Source organism: Betta splendens, chromosome 1 (assembly GCF_900634795.4).
Source record: "Betta splendens chromosome 1, fBetSpl5.4, whole genome shotgun sequence".
NCBI classification, from domain to species: domain Eukaryota; kingdom Metazoa; phylum Chordata; class Actinopteri; order Anabantiformes; family Osphronemidae; genus Betta; species Betta splendens.
Genome location: NC_040881.3, coordinates 10,521,488 through 10,542,944, shown reverse-complemented (window position 1 = coordinate 10,542,944; position 21,457 = coordinate 10,521,488). Strand labels below are relative to the sequence as shown.

The following is a 21,457-nucleotide window of genomic DNA, read 5'->3' as shown; positions in this document are numbered from 1 at the left end:
ACATTATCAGCTTGTAAGGTGATGTTCTGTTTCTGAAACTGACCTTACTGCAGCAAATATTACAGAAATTGTATCTAAAACTGAAAATGGATATTCCTATTACGAACAGTTGCCTTTTTTCCAGCCAGTAACAAACTATTTGAAGTGAGATTTGTCTGACTTTCATAAGCCATAACATACATGTGTAAACAAGCAAGGCGTTCACCTAAGCCATGTCTGTGTGTGGACATGGGGGGCATGACGCTCCAGGTCTTGCTGTGCGGGTTGTAACATTCCACGGTGTTGAGAGTCTTGAGTCCATCTCGGCCTCCGACCACGTAAAGGCGGCCGTCAAGGACCGCTACACCGAACTGGAGTCTTCGTCCACTCATCGTGGCAACCTGTTTCCACGTGTCCCGACGGAGACAGTACTGCTCAATGCTGGTGGCGCCTGGCATGTACACACCCAAAACACAACAAGAGGAGTTTATGCAGCTCTTAATTTACGGGCAAAGAATTAACACATGACATTCATGTCATTTTCCTATTTAACCTAGTTAACTTTAAGGTATTTCTTGATATTAATACTGATTTTGAAAACCTACAGTACTGTAGGTTATACAGTAATTAATTCATGGGAGTACTGGGCCAATTCCAGCTATCTCTGGCCAACAGCCAGGGTACACCCTGAACAGATCAGTAAGTAAAGATACATAAAGCTTAAACTAATGCATTCCCAACAAAAGGTACAGCAATAAATTCTTCCTTCATGAGGGTTATAATGTTTTATTGACACTGGTTTACAGAGAAGCTGAGTGTGTATGTGGATTTGTACCTTTGGTGGCGTCCATGCCCCCTACAGCAAACATGACTCCAACAGTGGCCTTGCGGGGGCGAGTGCGAGGGCTCTGAAGTAGAGGACGGCGCTGAGGTAAAAGATGATACTTCATACCCTCCATCAGCAGCCGCTGGCACTCCACACTGTCCCGGAGCAGAGGGTTGGACTCTAGGTCTGCCAAGAACTAAGCCCAGCAAAATGGAAATAAAACATACCCAGATGAATACATACTGACATGTGACAACTGCTATCAACAAGCAGCTGCAAGAAAAACAGACTGAGTGTGTGTGTGTGTGTGTGTGTGTGTGTGTGTGTGTGTGTGGGTGTGTGTGGGTGTGTGGATACTGCAAGTACAGATCAGTGTGGGTTACAATATAATCACTGATTGTGTAGGTCTGAGGGTTGAAAGAAATCAGTTCTCTCACTGACTGGGAGATTAGATTAGATCAGATCAGACCAGAGGCCACACACACACAAGCACTAGAGGTCTCATCTGTCCCCAGCATGTCATCAGCTTTGTAGTCCATACCCTTGAACTTCATCCATAAACACATGCAAGCACACACAGATTTCACATTTCACGAGGCTACTTGTTTAAATACATTGACTAAAATAAATATAGGAGTGAGAAGCAAAATTTAGGTAGGTGTGTGTTTGTGATAAAATAAAACCAGCAGAAGTTTCAGAAGCCTCTGACACTCCTACAAAAGGCTTTAAAGTCTGCAGGCTGTGCGCTGCATGTACAAAGTGGCTCTGAACTCAATTTGAACATAATTTGACTACAAAATACTAAATCAATTTTCACAGAAGGCAAGAGATTAATGGATTAACAGGTTGAACCGCACTGTGTGATAATGTGTTGCCCTGTCAAACTAACTGGTATATTGTACAGGCACAGTGGTTCAGTTACGTCCACAGAGATGCTCTTGTGATAAGATTAGTTTGTGTGTGTGTGTGTGTGTGTGTGTGTGTGTGTGTGTGTGTGTGTCAGGCAGTGGTAATGAGAAGCAGGGATTAAAGAGATTAATCTGGTGAATCGACATTCTCTTGAAGAGTAATCAAATTGTGGCCTGGTAAAGACCTGATTAATTGGTTGATGAATATTGAGTGACTGTAAAATTTATTCCTAGTTTTATTGGCATTTTGCAGATCATGAGGTTGTTGAATGTGGATTTATGTAGCTGTCAGTTGGGATGTAGGGGCATATTCTGCGTTTAAAGTTGCATCCGCCCTCAGCTGTGTGTGCCTCTCTCTCTCTCTCGGTTGCTATTCCACTGCCTCACCTCCCTGCCATCCATCTTCTACCTGATTACATGTTATAGCCACTCGTGATTCCAGCTGACCTGGGCAAAGCCATTTATTTGAAATGTCCATACTGTATACAGCCAAAGTACAAAACAGGAAGACGTATAGAGGCAGGCAGGGAAGATGGAAAGAGGATGGGACGGCCACAGGGGCATTTTATTGCTACCGTTTCCTTAGATATAGTGAGGGAAATTACCAAGCAGATGACGAGAACTGATTATTTTGCAGAAATATCACCCTTAATTAAGGCCTAAAGCTAGTTTGTGTGTTTGTGTGTGTGTGTGTGCACATCCAAAGCCTTAGGTAGTAACTGGGTCTCTGCCTATAAACCTGTCAGCATCACATTACCAGTCAGGTACATCTGCTACTGTAGGAAGAGAGTGGAGACAGTGCATGCGCGCACACACACACACACACACACACACACACACACACACACACACACACACACACACACACACACACACACACACACACACACACACACACACACACACACACACACACACACACACACACACACACACACACACACACACACACAATACTGTAACAGACTTAGGAAAGATGAGCTCAGACATGACAGCAGTAATGGTTGTGATGTACGGCCAGTGTAATGGCTATAGTACCTCTAATTGCCTGAAAAGGAAAGTAAGATAGAGTGAGAGACTGATTGGAGCCAGGAAGAGGTAGAGAACAGACGGAAGAGAGCACAAGACAAATTCTTAAAACTTTAATGATTTATGACAAAGCCACACACAAAAAATGGACAATAGCACCACAGTGGATTTATTATTGTATAAACCTTTCCCTGTTTGTGTCTCTGCAATATACACATATATTATTACATATTCAGCTGATACAGAGTAACTCAACATCGTTTGGTCTTCACAGTCTGAGAAAGTGAAGAGAAGGGGTCACAGTATGCTATGGAAAAAGACTTTGTTAAAGCTCTCACCTGTGGCTGCAGCAGAGGCAGTCGAATGTGAGCCAGCAGCGAGGGCAGGTGGCGTTGGCGAGCTGCAGCGTCATGGCGAACCCACGTCAGCAACGATGTTACCACGGTTTCCTCATTTGGCACGTTGACGTCGTCAGAGGTGAGCAGCCTCTCCATCTCCTCCACGGGAAGCAGCAGGAACTCTTGACCTCCAACCACTTCTAAAAAGTGTTCCTGACAACGACGAGTGGGGTTTAAGTAACACACGAGGTGTGAAAAAGGAAAAAATACATATTTGTTTCAAAAGTAAAAGATAAGAGGAAAAATGACTTTCAACGAAAAGAACGGATAAATAAAATTGAGGATAACAAAATGTTTGAGATGATTTAGTGGGGTTAAATAACAAGTTATTCTGCAAAGTAAAAGGCAAAGCTGTGACTAATTATATATATTGGTCATTAAACTATAGCACATCTCCATCACTGACAATTTCTCTACCTTAACAGTTGCAAATGTATTGAGCTAACTGGTAAATTAAACATTTTCATGTCAAGAAGTGAGTTAATTCAGATAAAACTGAGAAGGAGTTACTTGTTAATTGAACACTTCACCTAAGTGTTACTCCACATTTCTTTAATATGTAATTGTCACAGCCTCATTGTCACAGTTGTGCACACTCACAATACAGAAAGTGAAGTGAAAGCAGGAGATAAAGCTTGGTAGTGTATGGTGACTGTACAGTTTGCCACAGCTATTGTAGAGACATTTATTATACGTGGGAAAAATACAAATGTGACCTACTTCAAGTATTTGATTAGACAAAATGGCTTTTATGTCTAGTTCCTATAAACTGGGTGTAACAAGCCATGGGGTTGTGTATGTATGGACAAATGTGTGTACCTAAGTGATTTACAGACACAAGAAGACAGTAGCACCCATATTAAGCTGTCTCTGTGGCACAATTACAGCCGATTAAAGCTTAACAATAATCCACTTAGAGGGAAATAACGAGGTGAACAGTGACACTGACAGCAACAAACACACACAGAGAAGCCGGGTAAAGAAAAAGCTACAGAAAGACGGGAGAGAACAAGAAAAAGAATAATCAAGTGCTTGATGGAGCTATTTCACCATCTCCATAGCAACCATGTGCTGAAAACAGCCATTGTGCTGATAATGGTGTGTGCTGCATTTTGATCAAGAAACCAATTTGTTACCAAGAATAACGCCATGGAATAAATGCCCAAAGCTTAACTGAAGACAGATGCAGAGGCGGAAAATAATAGTTGTGAAATAGAAAAAAAAATCATGTTTTAGGTTTATACATTTTAAAACCCTAAACATCAACTGGCAACATGAAACTCATGCTGTTTCATTCATTTTCTTGTGGTACAGTCGCTGGAACCCACCATGGTGTAGGTGTGAGCAGCCCTCTGCAGGTCATGACAGCCCTGCGCGTCTGCATAAGAGCGGATGCCCAGACAGTTGGAGGGATGGAGCTGCTTCATGAGAAAGGAGCAGCAGGCCTGAACCACAGATGACAACTGCAGAAGACAAGATGCTGACAGTAAGGATTCAATGGTGTCCTCCCTCAGCTCGAGGCGGCCTAGACAGAGACAGAGAGAGACACACACACGCACACACAAAAAGGTGTCAGTGATTTATAACCAGAGCTTTTGAAATCAGGAACCACACGCTTTAACTCAATTTATACATCTATATATACCTGTGTATGCATACTGTACCAGGACCCACAATGCATCAGGGTCTACACCTTCCATCTTCACTTCGTCCTGCTTGGCCTCCCGCACGTCGCTAGTGAACATGGCAGCGAAGTAGTCAGAAACGGATGAGAGGACCAGCCTGTAGGAGGAGAAAGCGTAATGCAGCAGTAAGTGACTACAATGGAGGAACAATGGCCCGGTCTAAACTAATGGTACACACCATTATTAACACTTGTAGGACAGTAAATGCACATGCACAATTAAGTTACCAAGGTCCTGCACATTCTGTGGATTTAACTATAATGTGCTTTTGATGCTTTTATTCGGCAGTGTCTTCTAATTGAAATGTTTGGATCTTTGATTATGTAAACGGACATCTTCCACTGCGCTGTATTCCACATTGCTGATTTAAGTTTACCAAAACTATAACACTCTTTTTTAAAAGTGGATCGAGCGTTTGTGATATTAACCTACCAAAACCTACACATACATATAAGTGTCATTGGAAACAAAGCAGGCATGTTTTTGAAAAAAGGGTCTTTTAAAATGTTTGCAGTACAGAGAAGGCTTCACAGAAGAGTCCACATAGGGAAGAATGAGTGCAAAGGAGAAAAGGAGAAAACAAAAGACAGTAATTTTCCAGTTCCATTTTTATATAGGTAAAAAAGTTACCCTCATGCCATCCCATATTTGTTTATGCTGAACTTCTGCTGCAGCTGTTGTGCTTTCTTTACAGTCAACAGACCTAAGTGTGTGTGTGTGTGTGTGTGTGTGTGTGTGTTGAAGACAGTAGGTCTTCTGTATGTCATATATGTATATAATTTGTGCCATTAGTGTGACTCTGTCCGTCACCTTGACATACACTTTAATGCTCACACATGCAGGTGTGTGCGTGTGTTTTTTACAAAATACTGTAAACATTTAATGGGCCGCAGGTACTTGTTCAGCCAGTATCCTACTCCGCTATCTCTCCCATGTCTCGCTGACACTCACGCACACCTACTTCCACTCTTAATTTTTTACGCGGGTCTCCCAGGCTGTTTCCAGGAGCGGGTTTATCGCACACAAACCCAAATGCAGTGCGCTAAAGGCAGAGACGTGACAGGTCCTGTGTGCCACTGTAATGGGGGGAGAGGCGTAGACAGAATGCCACAGAGAGGCGAGAAGGAAACAGATGAATTAGACTCAGGAAAAGAGGGGAAGATCTGGAAACCGAACACTGTGTTTTTGTGAATGCGTTGCTTGGTACAGACGTACAACAGTGGAAAAACAGAAGTGAAAAACAACTAGAGGGGTGGAGAGAGAAAAACCCAGGAGTTATTTCCTAATATTCACATTTTTTACCACTGATATTTTGTCTACGTAGACATAATTCAATATTAGTGTTTGCTAGCTAATAGGTATTGTGCCTGTAAAGATGCTACTATAATTATCATTTAAAACACCATGTGCTAACAGCTGCAGCTCATTTACGAGACTTAAAACACAACTACACCAAATACAGATATACCTCGTGAAATCTCTTAACACAGCACAGTTAAACGTAAAGATGTAACTATATGTATCAAAATGTAAGCCTCAGAAACTAAATTTATAGAGGAACAGATTAATTTGTGCTCTAAAAACAAATAAATCCTTTATAGAGCGTTACTGGCTACAAATTCCCCAATACATAAGCAGCTTTACACAGTACAAGCGCCCTATTCAGCATGTACTGTACATTTGTTTGTTTCTATGTGTAAGATGGAGAGAGAGGGAGTGAGTGTATGTTTTGTTCCCAGAAAAGTACTATCCTACACATACAAAAAAATCAATTGCAAGCAAAACAACCACTTTAAAAGAAATGTCTCACACCCACCCTCTTCCTGACGCATGCACCCTAAACACACATACTCAACTTCAGCCCTTGACACACTCTTTCACGTACACCATTAGGATTCTCTTACGGCAGGCAGGACTTTTTGTTTGTCACCATCTGTGCCTGGAGGGCTAATTCAAATGAGGCAGACGAGGAAGGGAGTGAGAGAAAAGGAGTCTTTCTCCAGATGGAGGATGGCTCCTCTGTCTCATCTTTGTGCAGATGGACCCTGCTGCTCTGCCGCTGCACCAGTGGCCACATGCCCAGTGAGCAACAGCAGTGGGGGCTATGAGGTGGATGGCAGGCACGTGTGTGTGTGTGTGTGTGTGTGTGTGTGTGTGTGTGTGTGTGATGACTCAAAGGCCTCGTTTGAAGCAATGTGATACAAAAAGCTGACAAAAATAGAAGGACCTTTATGAGCTGTGACTCTGCCCTGTGTGTGAAAGATTATTTCCAAATATTAGCCTGTGTACCGTGTGCTATATGTGTCATATTCTTTCTGTGCCACCAACATGAAACATGTTCAGATGTTGCAATGACTGTGTCAGCACTTTGTGTAAGCGTTAGGTCCAGTAGTAATGCTTCCTTATGACTGTGCATGGCAAAAAGAATTTTGATGTCCAGGCTGGATTTACTGCTGCAGCTGATCTGCCTTCAATCCTTAAATCAAAATATCAACAAGTTGTTTTAGCATTCAATATCCTGCATATAGTTTACTCTGTGTGTGTCCATTACAGTGATTCATAGAGCACCCAGTGAGTTTGAAGGAGCCAGTGACAGAAGTTGCAAAATAAACACCCACTCACAAGAAATCACATTTTTTGCCATAAGATACTGTAAAAAACAACTTTATCAAATTTGATTTCTGCTTTAAAATGAAAATATATATGTTGCACCTGTCTTGTATTGCATATACACTTATTTCTGTCTCTTACCTATGCGCAGGTATGCGTCTCTCTCCAGCCACCAATGTGACATCACACAGCTGTCGGGCCCTCAGGTAGCCCTCCATCTTGCGGAAGGTGGCGTCGGCGTGAGACAGGGCCGTGAACGTACAATCCTCTGGACATGCACACGGCTCCATCGACACACATGAGGACAGTGTGGCACTGCTGTTAGAGGTCCTGTACCCATAAAGCAACACACACACACACACACACACACACACACACACACACACACACACACACACACACACACACACACACACACACACACACACACACACACACACACACACACACCGACAAAGACAGAGAGAGAAGGAGACAAAGGCTTTGAGTGCATGTGTTAATGCTGATTCTTGTTTGCTCCAGAAACAGAGACAGATGTGTGGAGAGAGCTGCAACAGCTGCTCCGCGCCCTCCATGTGCCATCTTTTTCTTTGTACCGACCCCTCACACATATTCTCTCTCTCCCCGTTTCAAAATGAGGTTACAATGTGTCGCCAGAAGTAGACAAAAGCTCGTTAATGGTCCAATTACAAAGATTAAAATAGCCAGATAAAAGTATCCCACTTAAAAGTGAATCTGCCAATTAAAAAGCCGTGGGCGCTGAGCCCTCAGTAATTTACTTCACTCCCTAATGGCAACGGCCTTCCTTGTATCTATAACAACAACGGCAAATGAAGCAGGGTTTAAGGCCAGCTTGGCTTTAACATTCACTGGGTCCATTCCAACTAAGAGTTGATAAGGTCTGTGTGCAAGGTAACCACCACTTTTCAGCCACCCTGTGACTAATCAGCCATCACAGCTCCCAAAGCCGCACTTCATTTATCAGAGCCGGAGCAATACTTCCATTTTTAATTTAACAGCAGGCGTTGCAGGAAATGACCCTAGAGCACAAACAGATAAGAAGCAAAGTGGTGGTCCGGAGACGATATCATTTCAACGCCACAGCTGAGGAGGGACTGCACTCTGGTAGGGATGTGGATGAAATGCGTGCCTCCGCAGCCGACACCCTGGCAAAATCAGACCGCTCGAAATTGAAATTTTCCACAGCCACATTCTCGCAGGAATAAACAAAGCAAAAGCATTAAACAAGACTGGTTATCTGAAACAAGAAAATAAATAATTCCTATGCGAGGCGCTACTTCAGATCATCCGACTACACTTTTCCTCTCAGGTCAGTTTTATGTGGTGTCCTAAGAAGCATGAACAGTTTTCCTTTTCTTTGTTCAAACACCGTGCTTCTGTCCTCTACTGCTCTATATCTTCCTCGCTCATCCTCGTTTTTATATCTTTAACTAATCTCATCCATCACTCACTTCATCCCACCTCATCCCATCATCCCCACATTCATCTTTTCTCTCCCCCCAATTCCATTCTAATCCTCAAGGAGGCTTTTTTTCCGCTGGCTTCCCCGTCCCCTTCTGTGTGCATACGTGTGTGTTTGCCTGGGTGTGTATGTAGGCGAATGGTGTGGCTAAATACTGCCAGAGGAGATGGCTTTGAAGTGGGGGAACGCTGCCTTCCAGTCCCCTTAATTGAGCCTGGCAGGCACTCAACGTGGACAGAGAGGGAGTAACAGAGAGGCATATACGGAGAAAAAGCATAGACGGGGAAAGAAAAAAGACAGACAGAGACAGTGTCTATGGCGAATCAACACCGTGCAGCCATGTTTTTAAAACCCTGCACCAGGCAAGGACACCCTCTATTTCCAACACCTCCTATGTAATTAACGATCTACCCTGATTAGCCTGTAGACTAATGCAGATGAAAGTGAGCTCTGAAGGCATCATGATCACATGTCCACAGTACCTGCAAGATCACATGGTACCAAATTCAGGACAAACCAGCATTTTCGCTTCCCAACACATGTGAAGAGACACGTGAACACAGGAGAGGAGCCGAGAGGGCAGAGCAGGGTATCACAAGACACATCAGGATTAAAGTGGCGGTGTAGGTGGGGTGAGAAAGTAAGAGAGAGAAGGAGCGAGTGGAGCTGAGCCGAGCCACTCTGGGATTCTGCATGCATCCCCACCCGTGATCCCATTTGGGATTCTGCCACACATGTTCTTTAGTCTCAGACTGTACACAGGAGTTCTCAGAGGGACAGCATGAATAGGATACAGAGAACACATGGACATCACAGGACACACACACACAAAGCTGCACATGTATGCTGCATATAACAATGTGTTGAAATGGCAGCCATAACATGTGCAAGGACATGATAATATTCTATTCATGCGTACTGTATGAGTCTTTGAAGACTCAGGTCATAATCCTTCGGCTAAGCACTCCACACATCACTTGCATGGCAATAAAAAAAACGTAAAGCAATGTTTATCTCATATACACTAACATATACAGCTGCATGGAAAACAAATATGGTTTAGGACGAAGGAGCTGTGTGCATTAGATTAAAACACGTAAAAATATGTCAGAATGCCATGAATCTTCCTTGTTTTCTGATGTGTGTCTTGGGAACACAGGCTATAATAGAAGGCTTTCAAAAGGATCATTATGCCAGCAGTTAAACACACGCACACGCACACACTCGCACACACTCCTACGTGATCACACTTACTACTGCGCCATCATAAACGCATATGTGTCCGTGCAGATGTGCTGCAGAGGAGTTATGGCCTAATTGCTTGCTTTTGCCGTTCCCATAGCAACCATTAATTAAACGCTATTGCCAACACAGCTGTATGGAAGCGCCAGTGAAAACACACTCCCGACCAGCCGCCCGTGTGCACAGAGCGCTGTGGATTAGCTGCAGAAGCCGGCGGACCGGTCACTTAAAACAAAACAATATAAATGTCAAGTTCAGTATGTAACTGCGGCGCGCGGAGCTCAGCCCCGGAGTCATGTTGTTAATTTGAAATCCCAGCGCAACAAGAGTGTGCGTGTGCGCGTGCGTGTGCGTGTTTTCTGGCAGACCCTGGCTGGTGATGGCTCATTAGGACGGCGAGGGGAGGAAGCGTGGACCACATGCTGTCCCACAGGCACCCCGCCATCATTCTCTCCCACTCGCTGCCTCTTTGCGTCCGCCCGCGTGCAGCGAGCGAACCTCCGCCGCCGGACGCCCCGCTAAATGCCAACATCCGCTCTCTTCTACGCGTGGGAGCCCTCTCGCCGCCCCGTCCTCCGGTTAACGTGACCCGGCGCATCCGTCATTCTAATTTCGGGGACAAACCTAGAAGTTGTTCGCTTGTGCAAACTTTTCAGAGGCGCGCGTTTGGTGAGTTGCACGAGGCAAACTTTGACTCGGACAACTAGGACTCCATCCATCCGCCTCCTACCTGCAGGAGCTGGAGTCTGTCTCCGGGTGGTTGTTGTTCTCCTCGGCGGTGGCTGATGCCGCCGCCGCCGCCGCCGCCGCTTCCTCCTCGCCGCCGACGTGAGCGAAGGGCTCCGGCACCGCGGCCTCACCGGGGGGTTCCATGCTCGTCACCGGACGAGAGCGACGGTGAGGCGGAGGCGAGACCCACGACAGCCCCGCGGCGTAGCTCCGGCACTCCGGCTGGCTGAAGGAGCGGGGGCACGAGCCCCCCGTCGCTCCCGCTGCCGCTCCCCCCGGACCGCCCCGACTCCCCGCAGGATCGGCAAACTTTCTGTTCCCCCCGCTGCCGTTGCACAGGTTAGACCCGGCGCTGCCGCTGGCCACCAGCCCGCCGTGACCCCCGGCGCCCGGGTTGACGCTGGCAGAACCCGAGTTGCCGCAGCCGCTAACGGACGGTCCGTCTCCGGAGCTGCCGCCCGCTCTCCTCCCGGCGAAGTAGTCTCCTAGCGGCGGGGAGTGAGGCGGAGGGACCGCGGGGTGGCCGAACCACCTCCATCGGATCCTCAGGATCTGCTTCACGTCGAACTCCTTCCGCGAGGACGAGCCCGAGCCGCTACTCGACATTCCAGGGCTCTGCGCGAGGAAATGGCGGGGGAGAGCCCGAGCCGCGCTGTCGTTGAAGCCGCACGCGCGTCTCTCCTGGCAACCGCACGCCCGTCCGCCGCGAGTGAAGGTGGCGAGCGGATCGCGGCGGGGAGGGAGGGAGGGGGGCGGGGGCTCCGAGCGGAGGTTAAACGTCAGGGCCGAACCTCCCCACGCACAAAGCGCGGACACTTAACTCGGTGACAAAGTAAATTCGCATTGTACTTTCGCTGCAGCAAAGACCAGTGGTAAACATAATGACGTGACAATCATGAGTCCATTACACAACTACTCACTAAGGCTCTGTATTGCTTACAGTACGTGGAAAATACAGTGTGGTTATTTATTATTTTAGTTATTGTATTTCTCGATCTACAGTAAAGCCGTGATGTCTACTAGTGTGTTATGTGAACTGTACCTGATGGAAAGTTAGAGGAAACGGTGGCAGTCAGCACATTTTTGTCCCAGAGCCTTTGAACGCCTCGTCAGTCCTGCTGTGCCACCAGATAAAAGTTTTCTTTTATTCATTCCCTCATGAATAAAATGCCTGCCACTGTTTTCTAAAGGTGACATCTTTCAAAGTCTTTGCAGTCGCATAAAGCAAAGTGCTGTACCCACTTTGAGAAGCTAAAACCAATGGATGTTTAGAGTACTTTTAATTCTTCAAAATGACAAAATGTTGACACAAGTCAGTTTTTATGCCCATGCTGATGAGTCCAGGTCTCATGGTTTTAAGCTTTCTGCCTGTCTGCCACATGTTCATGAACACAATATCCGATGTATGAACTGATTACGTTTTGAGTTCGGAGGTCAAATTCACTGCATTCATATGTTGATCCTGTTGTGAGAAAACAATTACTAGACCACCTTCATCATTTGGATTTACACCTAAAAATGTACTGATTAGACTGTGGTTTTCAAAATGGCTTCATCTTCAGGTCTTTGAACTGTTTCATCAACACAGCATGAAGGGAATTTGTTTCCTCTAGTGCATTTGTCCAGTTGGACACTTGGAGGCATAAAAGTGTGGGACACTAATTCTTGTATTACATCATTATTTAAAAACTGTTTCCAAATAATAATGAATTATTTAAAACAACATAGTTTAGTCACTAGTTGTTAGTTGAGCCTTTCCATATGACAATTTAGGCTTAGGTTAAATTTATTATCAATGTGTAGACATGAAGCGATTTCGTTCAAGGTTTGGACAGAAACTCAGGCCATTGAATAAAATAATTGCATTAATTTAGAGCCTGTGTGGCTAGAGTGAGGCTGTAATAATCATCATGTGTTCATTCAAGACTGCAATGTAATGAAGCGAAGGGACGCGGTCCCCTTCATCATCATCATCACTTTCGCAGCACCTCTCCCTGCTCTCAACACATTTCTCTCTGCGAGTCTCTGCCTTATTGCCTCACAGCAATCACTCTGTTCAGGATCCTGGCTGCACAATCCAGACAAGCAGATTTGTTGTTCGAGTCACAACACTGAGGGATCTTAGTGACCTTGAAAATTAAATTTCCCCCTCTCCACACACACACACACACACACTCACACACACACACACACACACACACACACACACACACACACACACACACACACACACACACACACACACACACACACACACACACACACACACCTCATTTTCCGCATTTTGCTCCTCTCTTTTTTCTCCACAGGCCAACACTCGTCTCCAGCCATCACACGTCTGTCCTTGTTTCCTCTGTCATTCACTTTCCTCTCTTCCCTCCATCTGCAATGCAGCGGCTATTCATAGACAGTAATGATCAGTGGGAGTGGGTCCTCGGGGAGCCATTCCTTTCAGATGCCTGGGGCACCCAGCAGAGCAGCAGCAGACCTGCAGTTACCCCAGGTTGACCAGAGGATATGCTGGAGCTGGAAGGCTGCTACGCTGTGTTTAGATATAGCAGACGGGAGCTTTAGGAGCCACACTAAAGCAAAAATCAATAAGTCAAACAGCCCAGGTCAATTTGGGAATTACACAGGCCATGATGTGCTGTTCATAATTTTGCTCAGTCAACAAACATAAAAAAAGCATAAAACTAGGCAGACCAGACGAATACAATTGACTTGACTTCTACTGCTTTTATTTGCCAGATTCTAAAAAAATGTATTTATTTATTTGGTTTCTAGGTGTAGCATCATCTAAGTGCAGAACCACCCTGCTGCTCTTGATCAATAACACAAAGTCAATATAAGCGCACATGCACGCACGCGCGCACGCACGCACACACACACACACACACACACACACACACACACACACACCAGGGAGTCATGAAAACAAGGCAAAACTGCACAATATCACCCCACAGCACCACCATTTATACAGTATATATAAAGAAAATGATTCAAATAAATGTTTCTCAAACACTTATGACATTCTAACTCAGAGGTGTGTTTATCCTCTTTTATTATTCATTTCTTATGTAAGGTATAACTGTACCTGTTTTTTCATAACACTGTCACCTCTAAATTATTGTCTTTCTGCTCATGGATCTCACTGTAAAGACCCACATGGGATAACTGTGCCTACTGTTCACTTTATATAGAGGTTCGCACATGTAAAGAGGAAGGATGTTCACGCGAGAGAATGAATTTAATCGAATGACCCCTGTTTGAAAGGGTTTTCCGGATCACCTCATAAAACAGCCTTTGTTTTCCACTTTGAAAACCTCTCCCTCTTGGAGAGCACTTGACACAACAAAACTAAGGACCCAGAGGGTAAACCAATACATTTCAGCAACACTCACAATGGAAATGCCGTCCTGTTACGGGCCGAGGGCGTCAGTGGAACTCTGAGGGGGAATGAAGCCCAGAAATTACGAGGCCATTCAGCCGGGGTCTCCTCTGGCTGGATCTAATCACTGGTCACTGGCTGTTATTGGTCTCCTGGCTGCGTCGGCCTCAGCTCCACGCTCTCTTTATGGCCGTACGGCTTGGACACATGCGTGCAACCAGAGGCGCACGCTCTCAAGATCCCTCTCACGGTCCACAATCCACCTGTTCAGGTGAGTTAACGCATGCAGACACGGGCGATCTCATTTATGCAGACTGCGCAATCCGCAAGCACACAAACAACCCTGCGCACATTCTAACAGAGCCTCGTAAAAACAGGTAGCAGCCGTCATAAACCATTTCATGGGGCCCAGAAAGTGAAACATTATCTGTGTGTTCTGGCCGCGTCGATCAGCTCATCTCTCACGGCTGAGCCTCATCCACCGATGCTCCTTCTCTAATCGCTCTCTCTCTCTCTCTCTCCTTCCTCCCTGTCATCCTACACTACGCTCACATCTGACGACCCCCCCCCCCCCCCCCTACCTCCCCACCCGCACACGCTGCCATTCTCTTCAATCACCTTCCCAGCCTCAATTTCCCACTCCCCGCACTTGTTACTATGCTGCGACGCACAAGGGAGCGCGTGCGTGTGTTTGTGTGGATAATGGTGGGACTATGGCAGCGAGTCCCCGAGGTGGGAGCCTGCAGCAACAGCCATTGTTCCACAGGCTCCCGGGCAAACACGCGCATGCTGAATTGCCCACACATGGCTCTGAATTAGACCCGCTGTGCATTCTGCATGCTTCCACAGAAAATACAAGGGCGTACTCTCACTCCAGTCATAGCCCTCACATCAAACGCAGACAAACACACACACGCGCGCTTTGCCTGTTTCCGCTGTGCGATCAGAGTGTTGGTTGGAGCTGTGGCTGCAGGCGAGCTTGTCCTTGAGACCTAGAACAGGCTCAGACTGGTCAAGCAAATAATTACCTCTCCACATTGATGCGCCAGCTCCTCCCGACACGTGAACGAGAAGGACAGGGACTGTGTGTGCGTGTGTATGTGTGTGTGTGTGCGTGTGTCTGTGTCTGTGTGTGTGTGTGTGTGTGTGTGTGTGTGTGTGTGTGTGTGTGTGTGTGTGTGTGTGTGTGTGTGTGTGTGTGTGTGTGTCTGTGCAATTGTGGTTCAATTGATCCGGAGGCACAATATTCAGGATTACAGAACAGAAAACGCATTTTGCATCAGCAAGAGGCGACCAAAGGCTCGAGCCAATGTGTTTTAAACTCATATTGCGACCTAAAGGTGCATATTTGTGAGGATCAAATTGACTGATGAAGGTTTTAGAACATTTTGAACTGATCTGATCTGAGATTTGACTCGAGTTTATGACATCAGATCCACTAAATGTTGAAATAATAAAGAATATCTAACTTATTGCTTGTGTCTAAGCAGTGACTATGTGTCGTTTGCATCTTGTCGGAAGGCGTCTGTATTAAAAGCTACTGATGAGCAAATACTGTATATTTAAATAGTTGTGCTTTAATGAGTAAATAGGCATATGTGTATGAGATAGTCTGCACTTCCTGAATGGTTCATCTCTCAATGTTGACAAACCCTTGAATTGAGGCCAAATTCTAAACTTATGCCTTTGTTCATATTACTAGAATGGTAATGTGGAAATAGAGGACAACTTCCTAAAAAACAGTCTTCCTTCCATTACTGTACGTGTGTCTAATTTGAATAAAACCTCAACCACCTTCAGCTGGTAATTTCCCTGTTATCCTCCATCACATCAGTCAACAGTAGAACCACACAGATCAAGGACAGAATCCTCTGTGGTGTGTGTGTGTGTGTGTGTGTGTGTGTGTGTGTGTGTGTGTGTGTGTGTGTGTGTGTGTGTGTGTGTGTGTGTGTGTGTGTGTGTGTGTGTGTGTGTGTGTGTGTGTGTGTGTACTGGCCTCCATCTGCATTCAGGCAGTGTGTGCTTTAGCTCCAGATGGATGTTGTCCCAGTATTCCGGGAAGTAACAAACAGGAGCGATAAAGAAATTAAACAAAGCACCTTCCCATCAGTCTATCAGCAAATTTATATGTCTTACACCAACTGCTCCAATTTCTCCTTTGTGACAATGTGTGTGTGTCGTGAAATGAAAAACCATCTAGTAAGATTCATGAGGGGGATTCAGCCAGAGCGAATAGTGTCTCAGACCACTGATCACTGGGCCAACTGGCACATTTGTCTGATATCTACTTTCTATTGTGCTTTTGATCACGTACTGTAATCACCTCCTCGTTCCCATTTCCTCCTTTATTATTGTCCTATTCATTACTCCCGTTCTCTTATTACTTTCCAGTCCTCCCCTCCATAACATGTGTGACTGCGAGACGCGAGTTGGAGGGAGAGGAAGGATGACCAAAACAGAGGCAGAGCCCACAGTCACATCCGTGGCCTGCGTTGACAGGGTACAGACACACACCCCCACATTCACATCGTATGCTAGAGCGGAAACCTTCCATCGAGCTTTCTCTGCACCGAGCAAGGCTTTGACACACTTTTACTACCATGTTTTATTCAGCACAAATGTAGCGGAAGACAGGATGTGTGCTATATGAGAGCATGTCGCCATTAGACCAGGGATGCAGGAAATACACACACACACACACACACACACACACACACACACACGTGCGCGCACGCACGCACGCACACACACACACACACACACGGCTTTAAACTGCCAAAGTGTGAACCTAACTGTCTAATCAGTTTGATCCATGTTGTTACTTGAAAAGAGAAAATAGTTTCTCCAGTTGTGCCTTAAGGTATATGACCTGGACGCACACACGCACACGCACACACATACACACATGCACATACACACCTATGCTCTGGCTTGACAGTGCTATTTTTTCCGAATGCCTGAAAAGACTGAGATTGGAAAACGCAGGCGGATTGAAGAGTGCAAACTGCCAAATTTAACCTCATTTGTCGAGGCTGTTCATCTGTTTAGCAACTCCAGAGTACGGGGGAGAAGGATGATGATCGTAATGATGATAATGGAAGAAGCCGCAGTTGAAAAGGAATGGTTTCTGGCTCCCATCCAATCTAATCAAACTCAGCTCAATTATATCAGCTCCCATCTAACACAAGCCCACGCACGCCATACAGCTGTTGTGGGCAGAAGAAGCCATTGATCTGTCGGTGGCCGGCGTTTGGCCTCGCTGCGTGCACCAGTTCAACCCCAGCGTTAAACCCTGCTGCTGCAGGACAGACGGAGGTTTATGAGGAGACGTTATGAGGTCATCTGACCCCCGACAAATCACACTGCAGCTTTCAGCAGCACCAAAAGAACAATGGCTGTAATGCCGAGGCCGCTTCATAATCATAATCCGACCACTAGTACCTGGAAAAGGAATTACTGGATAAAGTAAATGAGGATGTCACTATGAAAAAATGCTTTAACTGAAACTATGTTTATCAGCCTAGTCCGTGTATTTGCAGCACACAGGTAGTTCGTCTGAGGTGTTTTCTTGAGACCATCAAGCGTAAACCAAACAGTGTTGTAATTATAACCCTCTGTGGGTTTGTTGCTACAAGTGAGACCTTTTTAAACTACAGTTATCTGATCCAGCGCTAATAGGAACATATTGATTAAGGCCCCTTTAACATCAAAACCATACGCGGAGAAAATACAGATTAAACAAAGATGGCGAAGCAGCGCAGAGGCCCTAATTAACTTGGTTTGAGAGACAGATGAACACACACAAATCGCCAACCCACAAGCTTTTCTGTAGTTCAAATCCCTCACAGCAACAATCCCACATTACCATAGATGGAGCGTCTGTGTGTGAAAGCGATCACTAATCCTCCAGTCTGTGGGTGTGTTTGTGTGCACATGCGTTCATGTGTCGAGTTGTTTGCCTTTGTTAAAATCGCTGAGGCATGAAGTTCTGCAGCTGCACACAACAGGACATAATAAGCATCCTGAATTATTGATGGAAATGAAAACAACTCTATTTTTTTCTATCCACTCTCCGTCTTTATTGGACTCTGCCTTCATCCATTTGGCAGTTTAACAGCGCTCTAATCAAAGCGTGCGCGCACACACACACACACACACACACACACACACACACACACACACAGAGTCAAACAGGTAGAGAGCAGGTGCGCTTGTGCAGCTTTGCACTTAGCTCTAGTGCGGCAGGTGGAGGACAAAGTGCAAAATGCTAGCGGTGCAATTCATCAGCCTCCCTTGTCATCTGTTCTTTCCTCCCTCCCTGATGCCTGATCGCTCTCTTCTCCATTTCCTGCTCACCACAACAAACCACATTTGTCTCCGTGTTATTTTCCCCTTTCCGCTGTCTCCAGCCGTGCAGCGGCGGCAGCTTTTCCCGTGCACGCTCCTCCTAAACGGGCGGAGTGTCGAAGAAGGAAAAGGAAGTGAAAAAACATGAAGGGAGAGACAGAGCGAGAGAGAGCGTGAGCGAGCACATTTATGGCCAAATAAAGAACAGCCCTTAATAATTTACTCTGCCCTGCAGCCACAAGCCAATCACAGTCCATTGCTCCCTTAGAAATGAGAGAGCGTCACAAGTAGTGAGCGAGGGAGGCTGCTATGTTGGTACTGACAGTTCCTCCATATGTGATGAATTATTTGAGGTGGTTCACGAGCCTAAAAGCTTTGAAACCTTCACTGACAAATGTCAAGAAAACTGAGCCGTCCATTAAAGTAAAGTAGAAATGAACACCAGAGCTCCAGGGGCTTGGGGCAGAATCAGGCTTCTATGAGCATATGCTGAATTTATCCCGGCTGCATTGGAACGTCTTGATTTTATAAGCAATTTAAGGCCCGTCTAATCAGCTGGAAGCAGCGGACCCCAGGACTGAAATGCAGCCCACTCGTTAAGCCAGTGGAAACTTGTTAAGCTTTTTAGTAGGATGTGCGTCAGGAAAAGCCTGGAGAAAATGAAACAATGAGCAGAAAGACTAATCAAAATGCGGTGAAGCTGAGGGGCTGCTTGTCTGTCAGAGCTGAGACCTCTTGACCTCCCCCATCCTTTAGAATATTCAGCATGGCAGATGATGGTGGCGCTGTCTACGCCAGTTCTGTGGCTTTTCTTTTCCCTTATATTCACTCCCTGGAGCCTTGTACTATGTTTAACCATAATGGATACTTGCCTTCGCCCAAACCAGAACCTAACATTCATTTCCACCGAGTGGGGACAGAAACAAATTTATGCTAAAGGCTGTTTAGCCTTTAGCCCACATACAGTAGCACAGCCATGTACTTATACATAACTGCTACAGTCCTTCTTCCGTGCTGCTGCTTCATGAGAGAAGTAAGAGATACTGCATGAGTACGCGGTTTTAGTCTGTGAATGAGGCACGAAGCCAGCGAGCGCTCAGATTAGTCAGTCTGAGGAAGGTGACCTTACCCCCCCACAGTCATTGATCCTTTAAAGCTGTGAGCCAGCAGAGTCACAGAGGGACGAGGCCAGGCATGGACACAAGGTGAAAGTCAGTAGGAAAGGTCAAACAGAAGAATGGATGAAGATTATAACAGCCACAGACGTAAAAACGAGGCTAAATCTGTGTGAATGTGTGAATGAGCCACACTCCTATTCACACGCATTCATCAATGGTATGATGGCAAATGACATCAAACAAACAACCAATGAACTAATTTACAAACTAAACCCTAAAATAGCTCCAATGCCAACGCTTAATAATGATAAAATAATGATATTAGCATTGGAAAGTCCAGTTCGTGGGTGGTTTCCTTCATTAAAGGACATTTCCTTCTCAGGGCAGGTTTCATTTAAGTCCTAAGACAGTGGACGTGAGCCAGCTGCATCCAAACACCCAGAGCAGGTTCCTGGGCAATTACACAAGAAAAGGAACATGGCAGGATGAGACAGATCTGGAATGAGAATGAATGGATAAAGAGGAGGAGGGGAGGAACAGGCGGGAGGCCTTGTCAGACAGAGTGACTAAATATTAATCAGCAGTAGGTGGGATAATTACTGGAGGGGGGACGTTTAGAGGACGCTGACGCTGCAGCTTATCGCCGCCTAACTGGCCCACGGTGCCTCATGTCTGAGCACCAGGGAGGTTTTAGCATGCGTCTGGTTTACCGGGAGGATGCGGGAACGGATGACACGGGAGAGTATTTAGGATGTGTGTCCCTGAAGACAGTCTGGAGATGGGAGATAAAACGTTAATCAGCCCCCAATTAGTTTGAATCTCCTCACTGATGTATGATCAGAATTATCCACGCCAGAAGCCAGGACAATAAACTAAAGAGCCTGGATCAACCTGCTCCCTCTGAGTCTTTAATCAGAAGCACAGAGCTACACTTTACACACGGAGCCACTGAGGAGTCAAACATCAAGCTAATTCCTACAGAACAAACTGAGGAACTGAAGTTCCTTCAGGAGGAACAGGAGGAATCAAGAATTAGACTAGACTTGATCCGCTTTCATTATTTTTATTTAGATAGAAGGAAAATGAGAGAGCAGCTGTAACAATAGGAGGAGGATCATCGTCACCTCGTAGCTCTACTGTTATTTAGTCATTAGCGCGTGAATACAGTCTGTGTTGTTATGTGGGAGTTAACACAGAGCAGTAAAACAAAATAGCCTGCTTTTGCATTAGACGTGCACGTGTCTGCGTTGTTCAAATATGAAGTCTGATAGAAAGTACTGCACTGAACAAATAAAGAGCCTGTGTTTGTATCATCTCTGAAGGGAAATGGAAATGTTACGCGTACCCTGGGTCTCTGTTGAAGGGCGATGATGACATTGGCTGGACTGCTCACCTTCCATTATGGCCATTTATTCCCTGTTTATCATGCATTCTACTGAGCTTTTATGTTAACGTCTTTTTATTGTTTTTACAATACATTTTTATGGCAACGCTGCTTGCAAGCCCAGTTTCCCTTTCAGGACAATAAAGCTTGACGGCCTGATTAACACCAACAGAATTCCGGCCTCTAAGAGCCTGAGTTTTTTTTCGGCGCAACCGACAGCAGACAGACGCCGCTTCACAGAACGGCGTTTTGGTTCCGCGTCCTCTGTGCGCTGGGGCGAAAGCGCTCATTTGTCCGATAAAGGCACGCTTGAAGAAAAGGTGCAATC

General features: G+C 45.7%; 1 protein-coding gene across 2 annotated transcripts in view; it reads right to left on the bottom strand.

The window, feature by feature from the left end:
- Positions 1-21,457, bottom strand: part of klhl5 (kelch-like family member 5) — a 30,795-nt gene that overhangs the window by 6,243 nt on the left and 3,095 nt on the right. Inside the window, exons 1-7 of one of the 2 annotated variants that reach the window (XM_029152709.3) lie at positions 10,891-11,618; positions 7,577-7,765; positions 4,786-4,922; positions 4,469-4,665; positions 3,081-3,293; positions 815-1,001; positions 206-430 (exon numbers count right to left, since the gene is read on the bottom strand). In XM_029152709.3, coding sequence (XP_029008542.1) covers positions 206-430; positions 815-1,001; positions 3,081-3,293; positions 4,469-4,665; positions 4,786-4,922; positions 7,577-7,765; positions 10,891-11,495 — 1,753 coding nt within the window. In that variant the 5' untranslated portion in view covers positions 11,496-11,618. Of the gene's footprint in view, positions 1-205; positions 431-814; positions 1,002-3,080; positions 3,294-4,468; positions 4,666-4,785; positions 4,923-7,576; positions 7,766-10,890; positions 11,619-21,457 lie in introns of those variants that run through there. The other variant, XM_055509143.1, reaches the window with a different exon arrangement.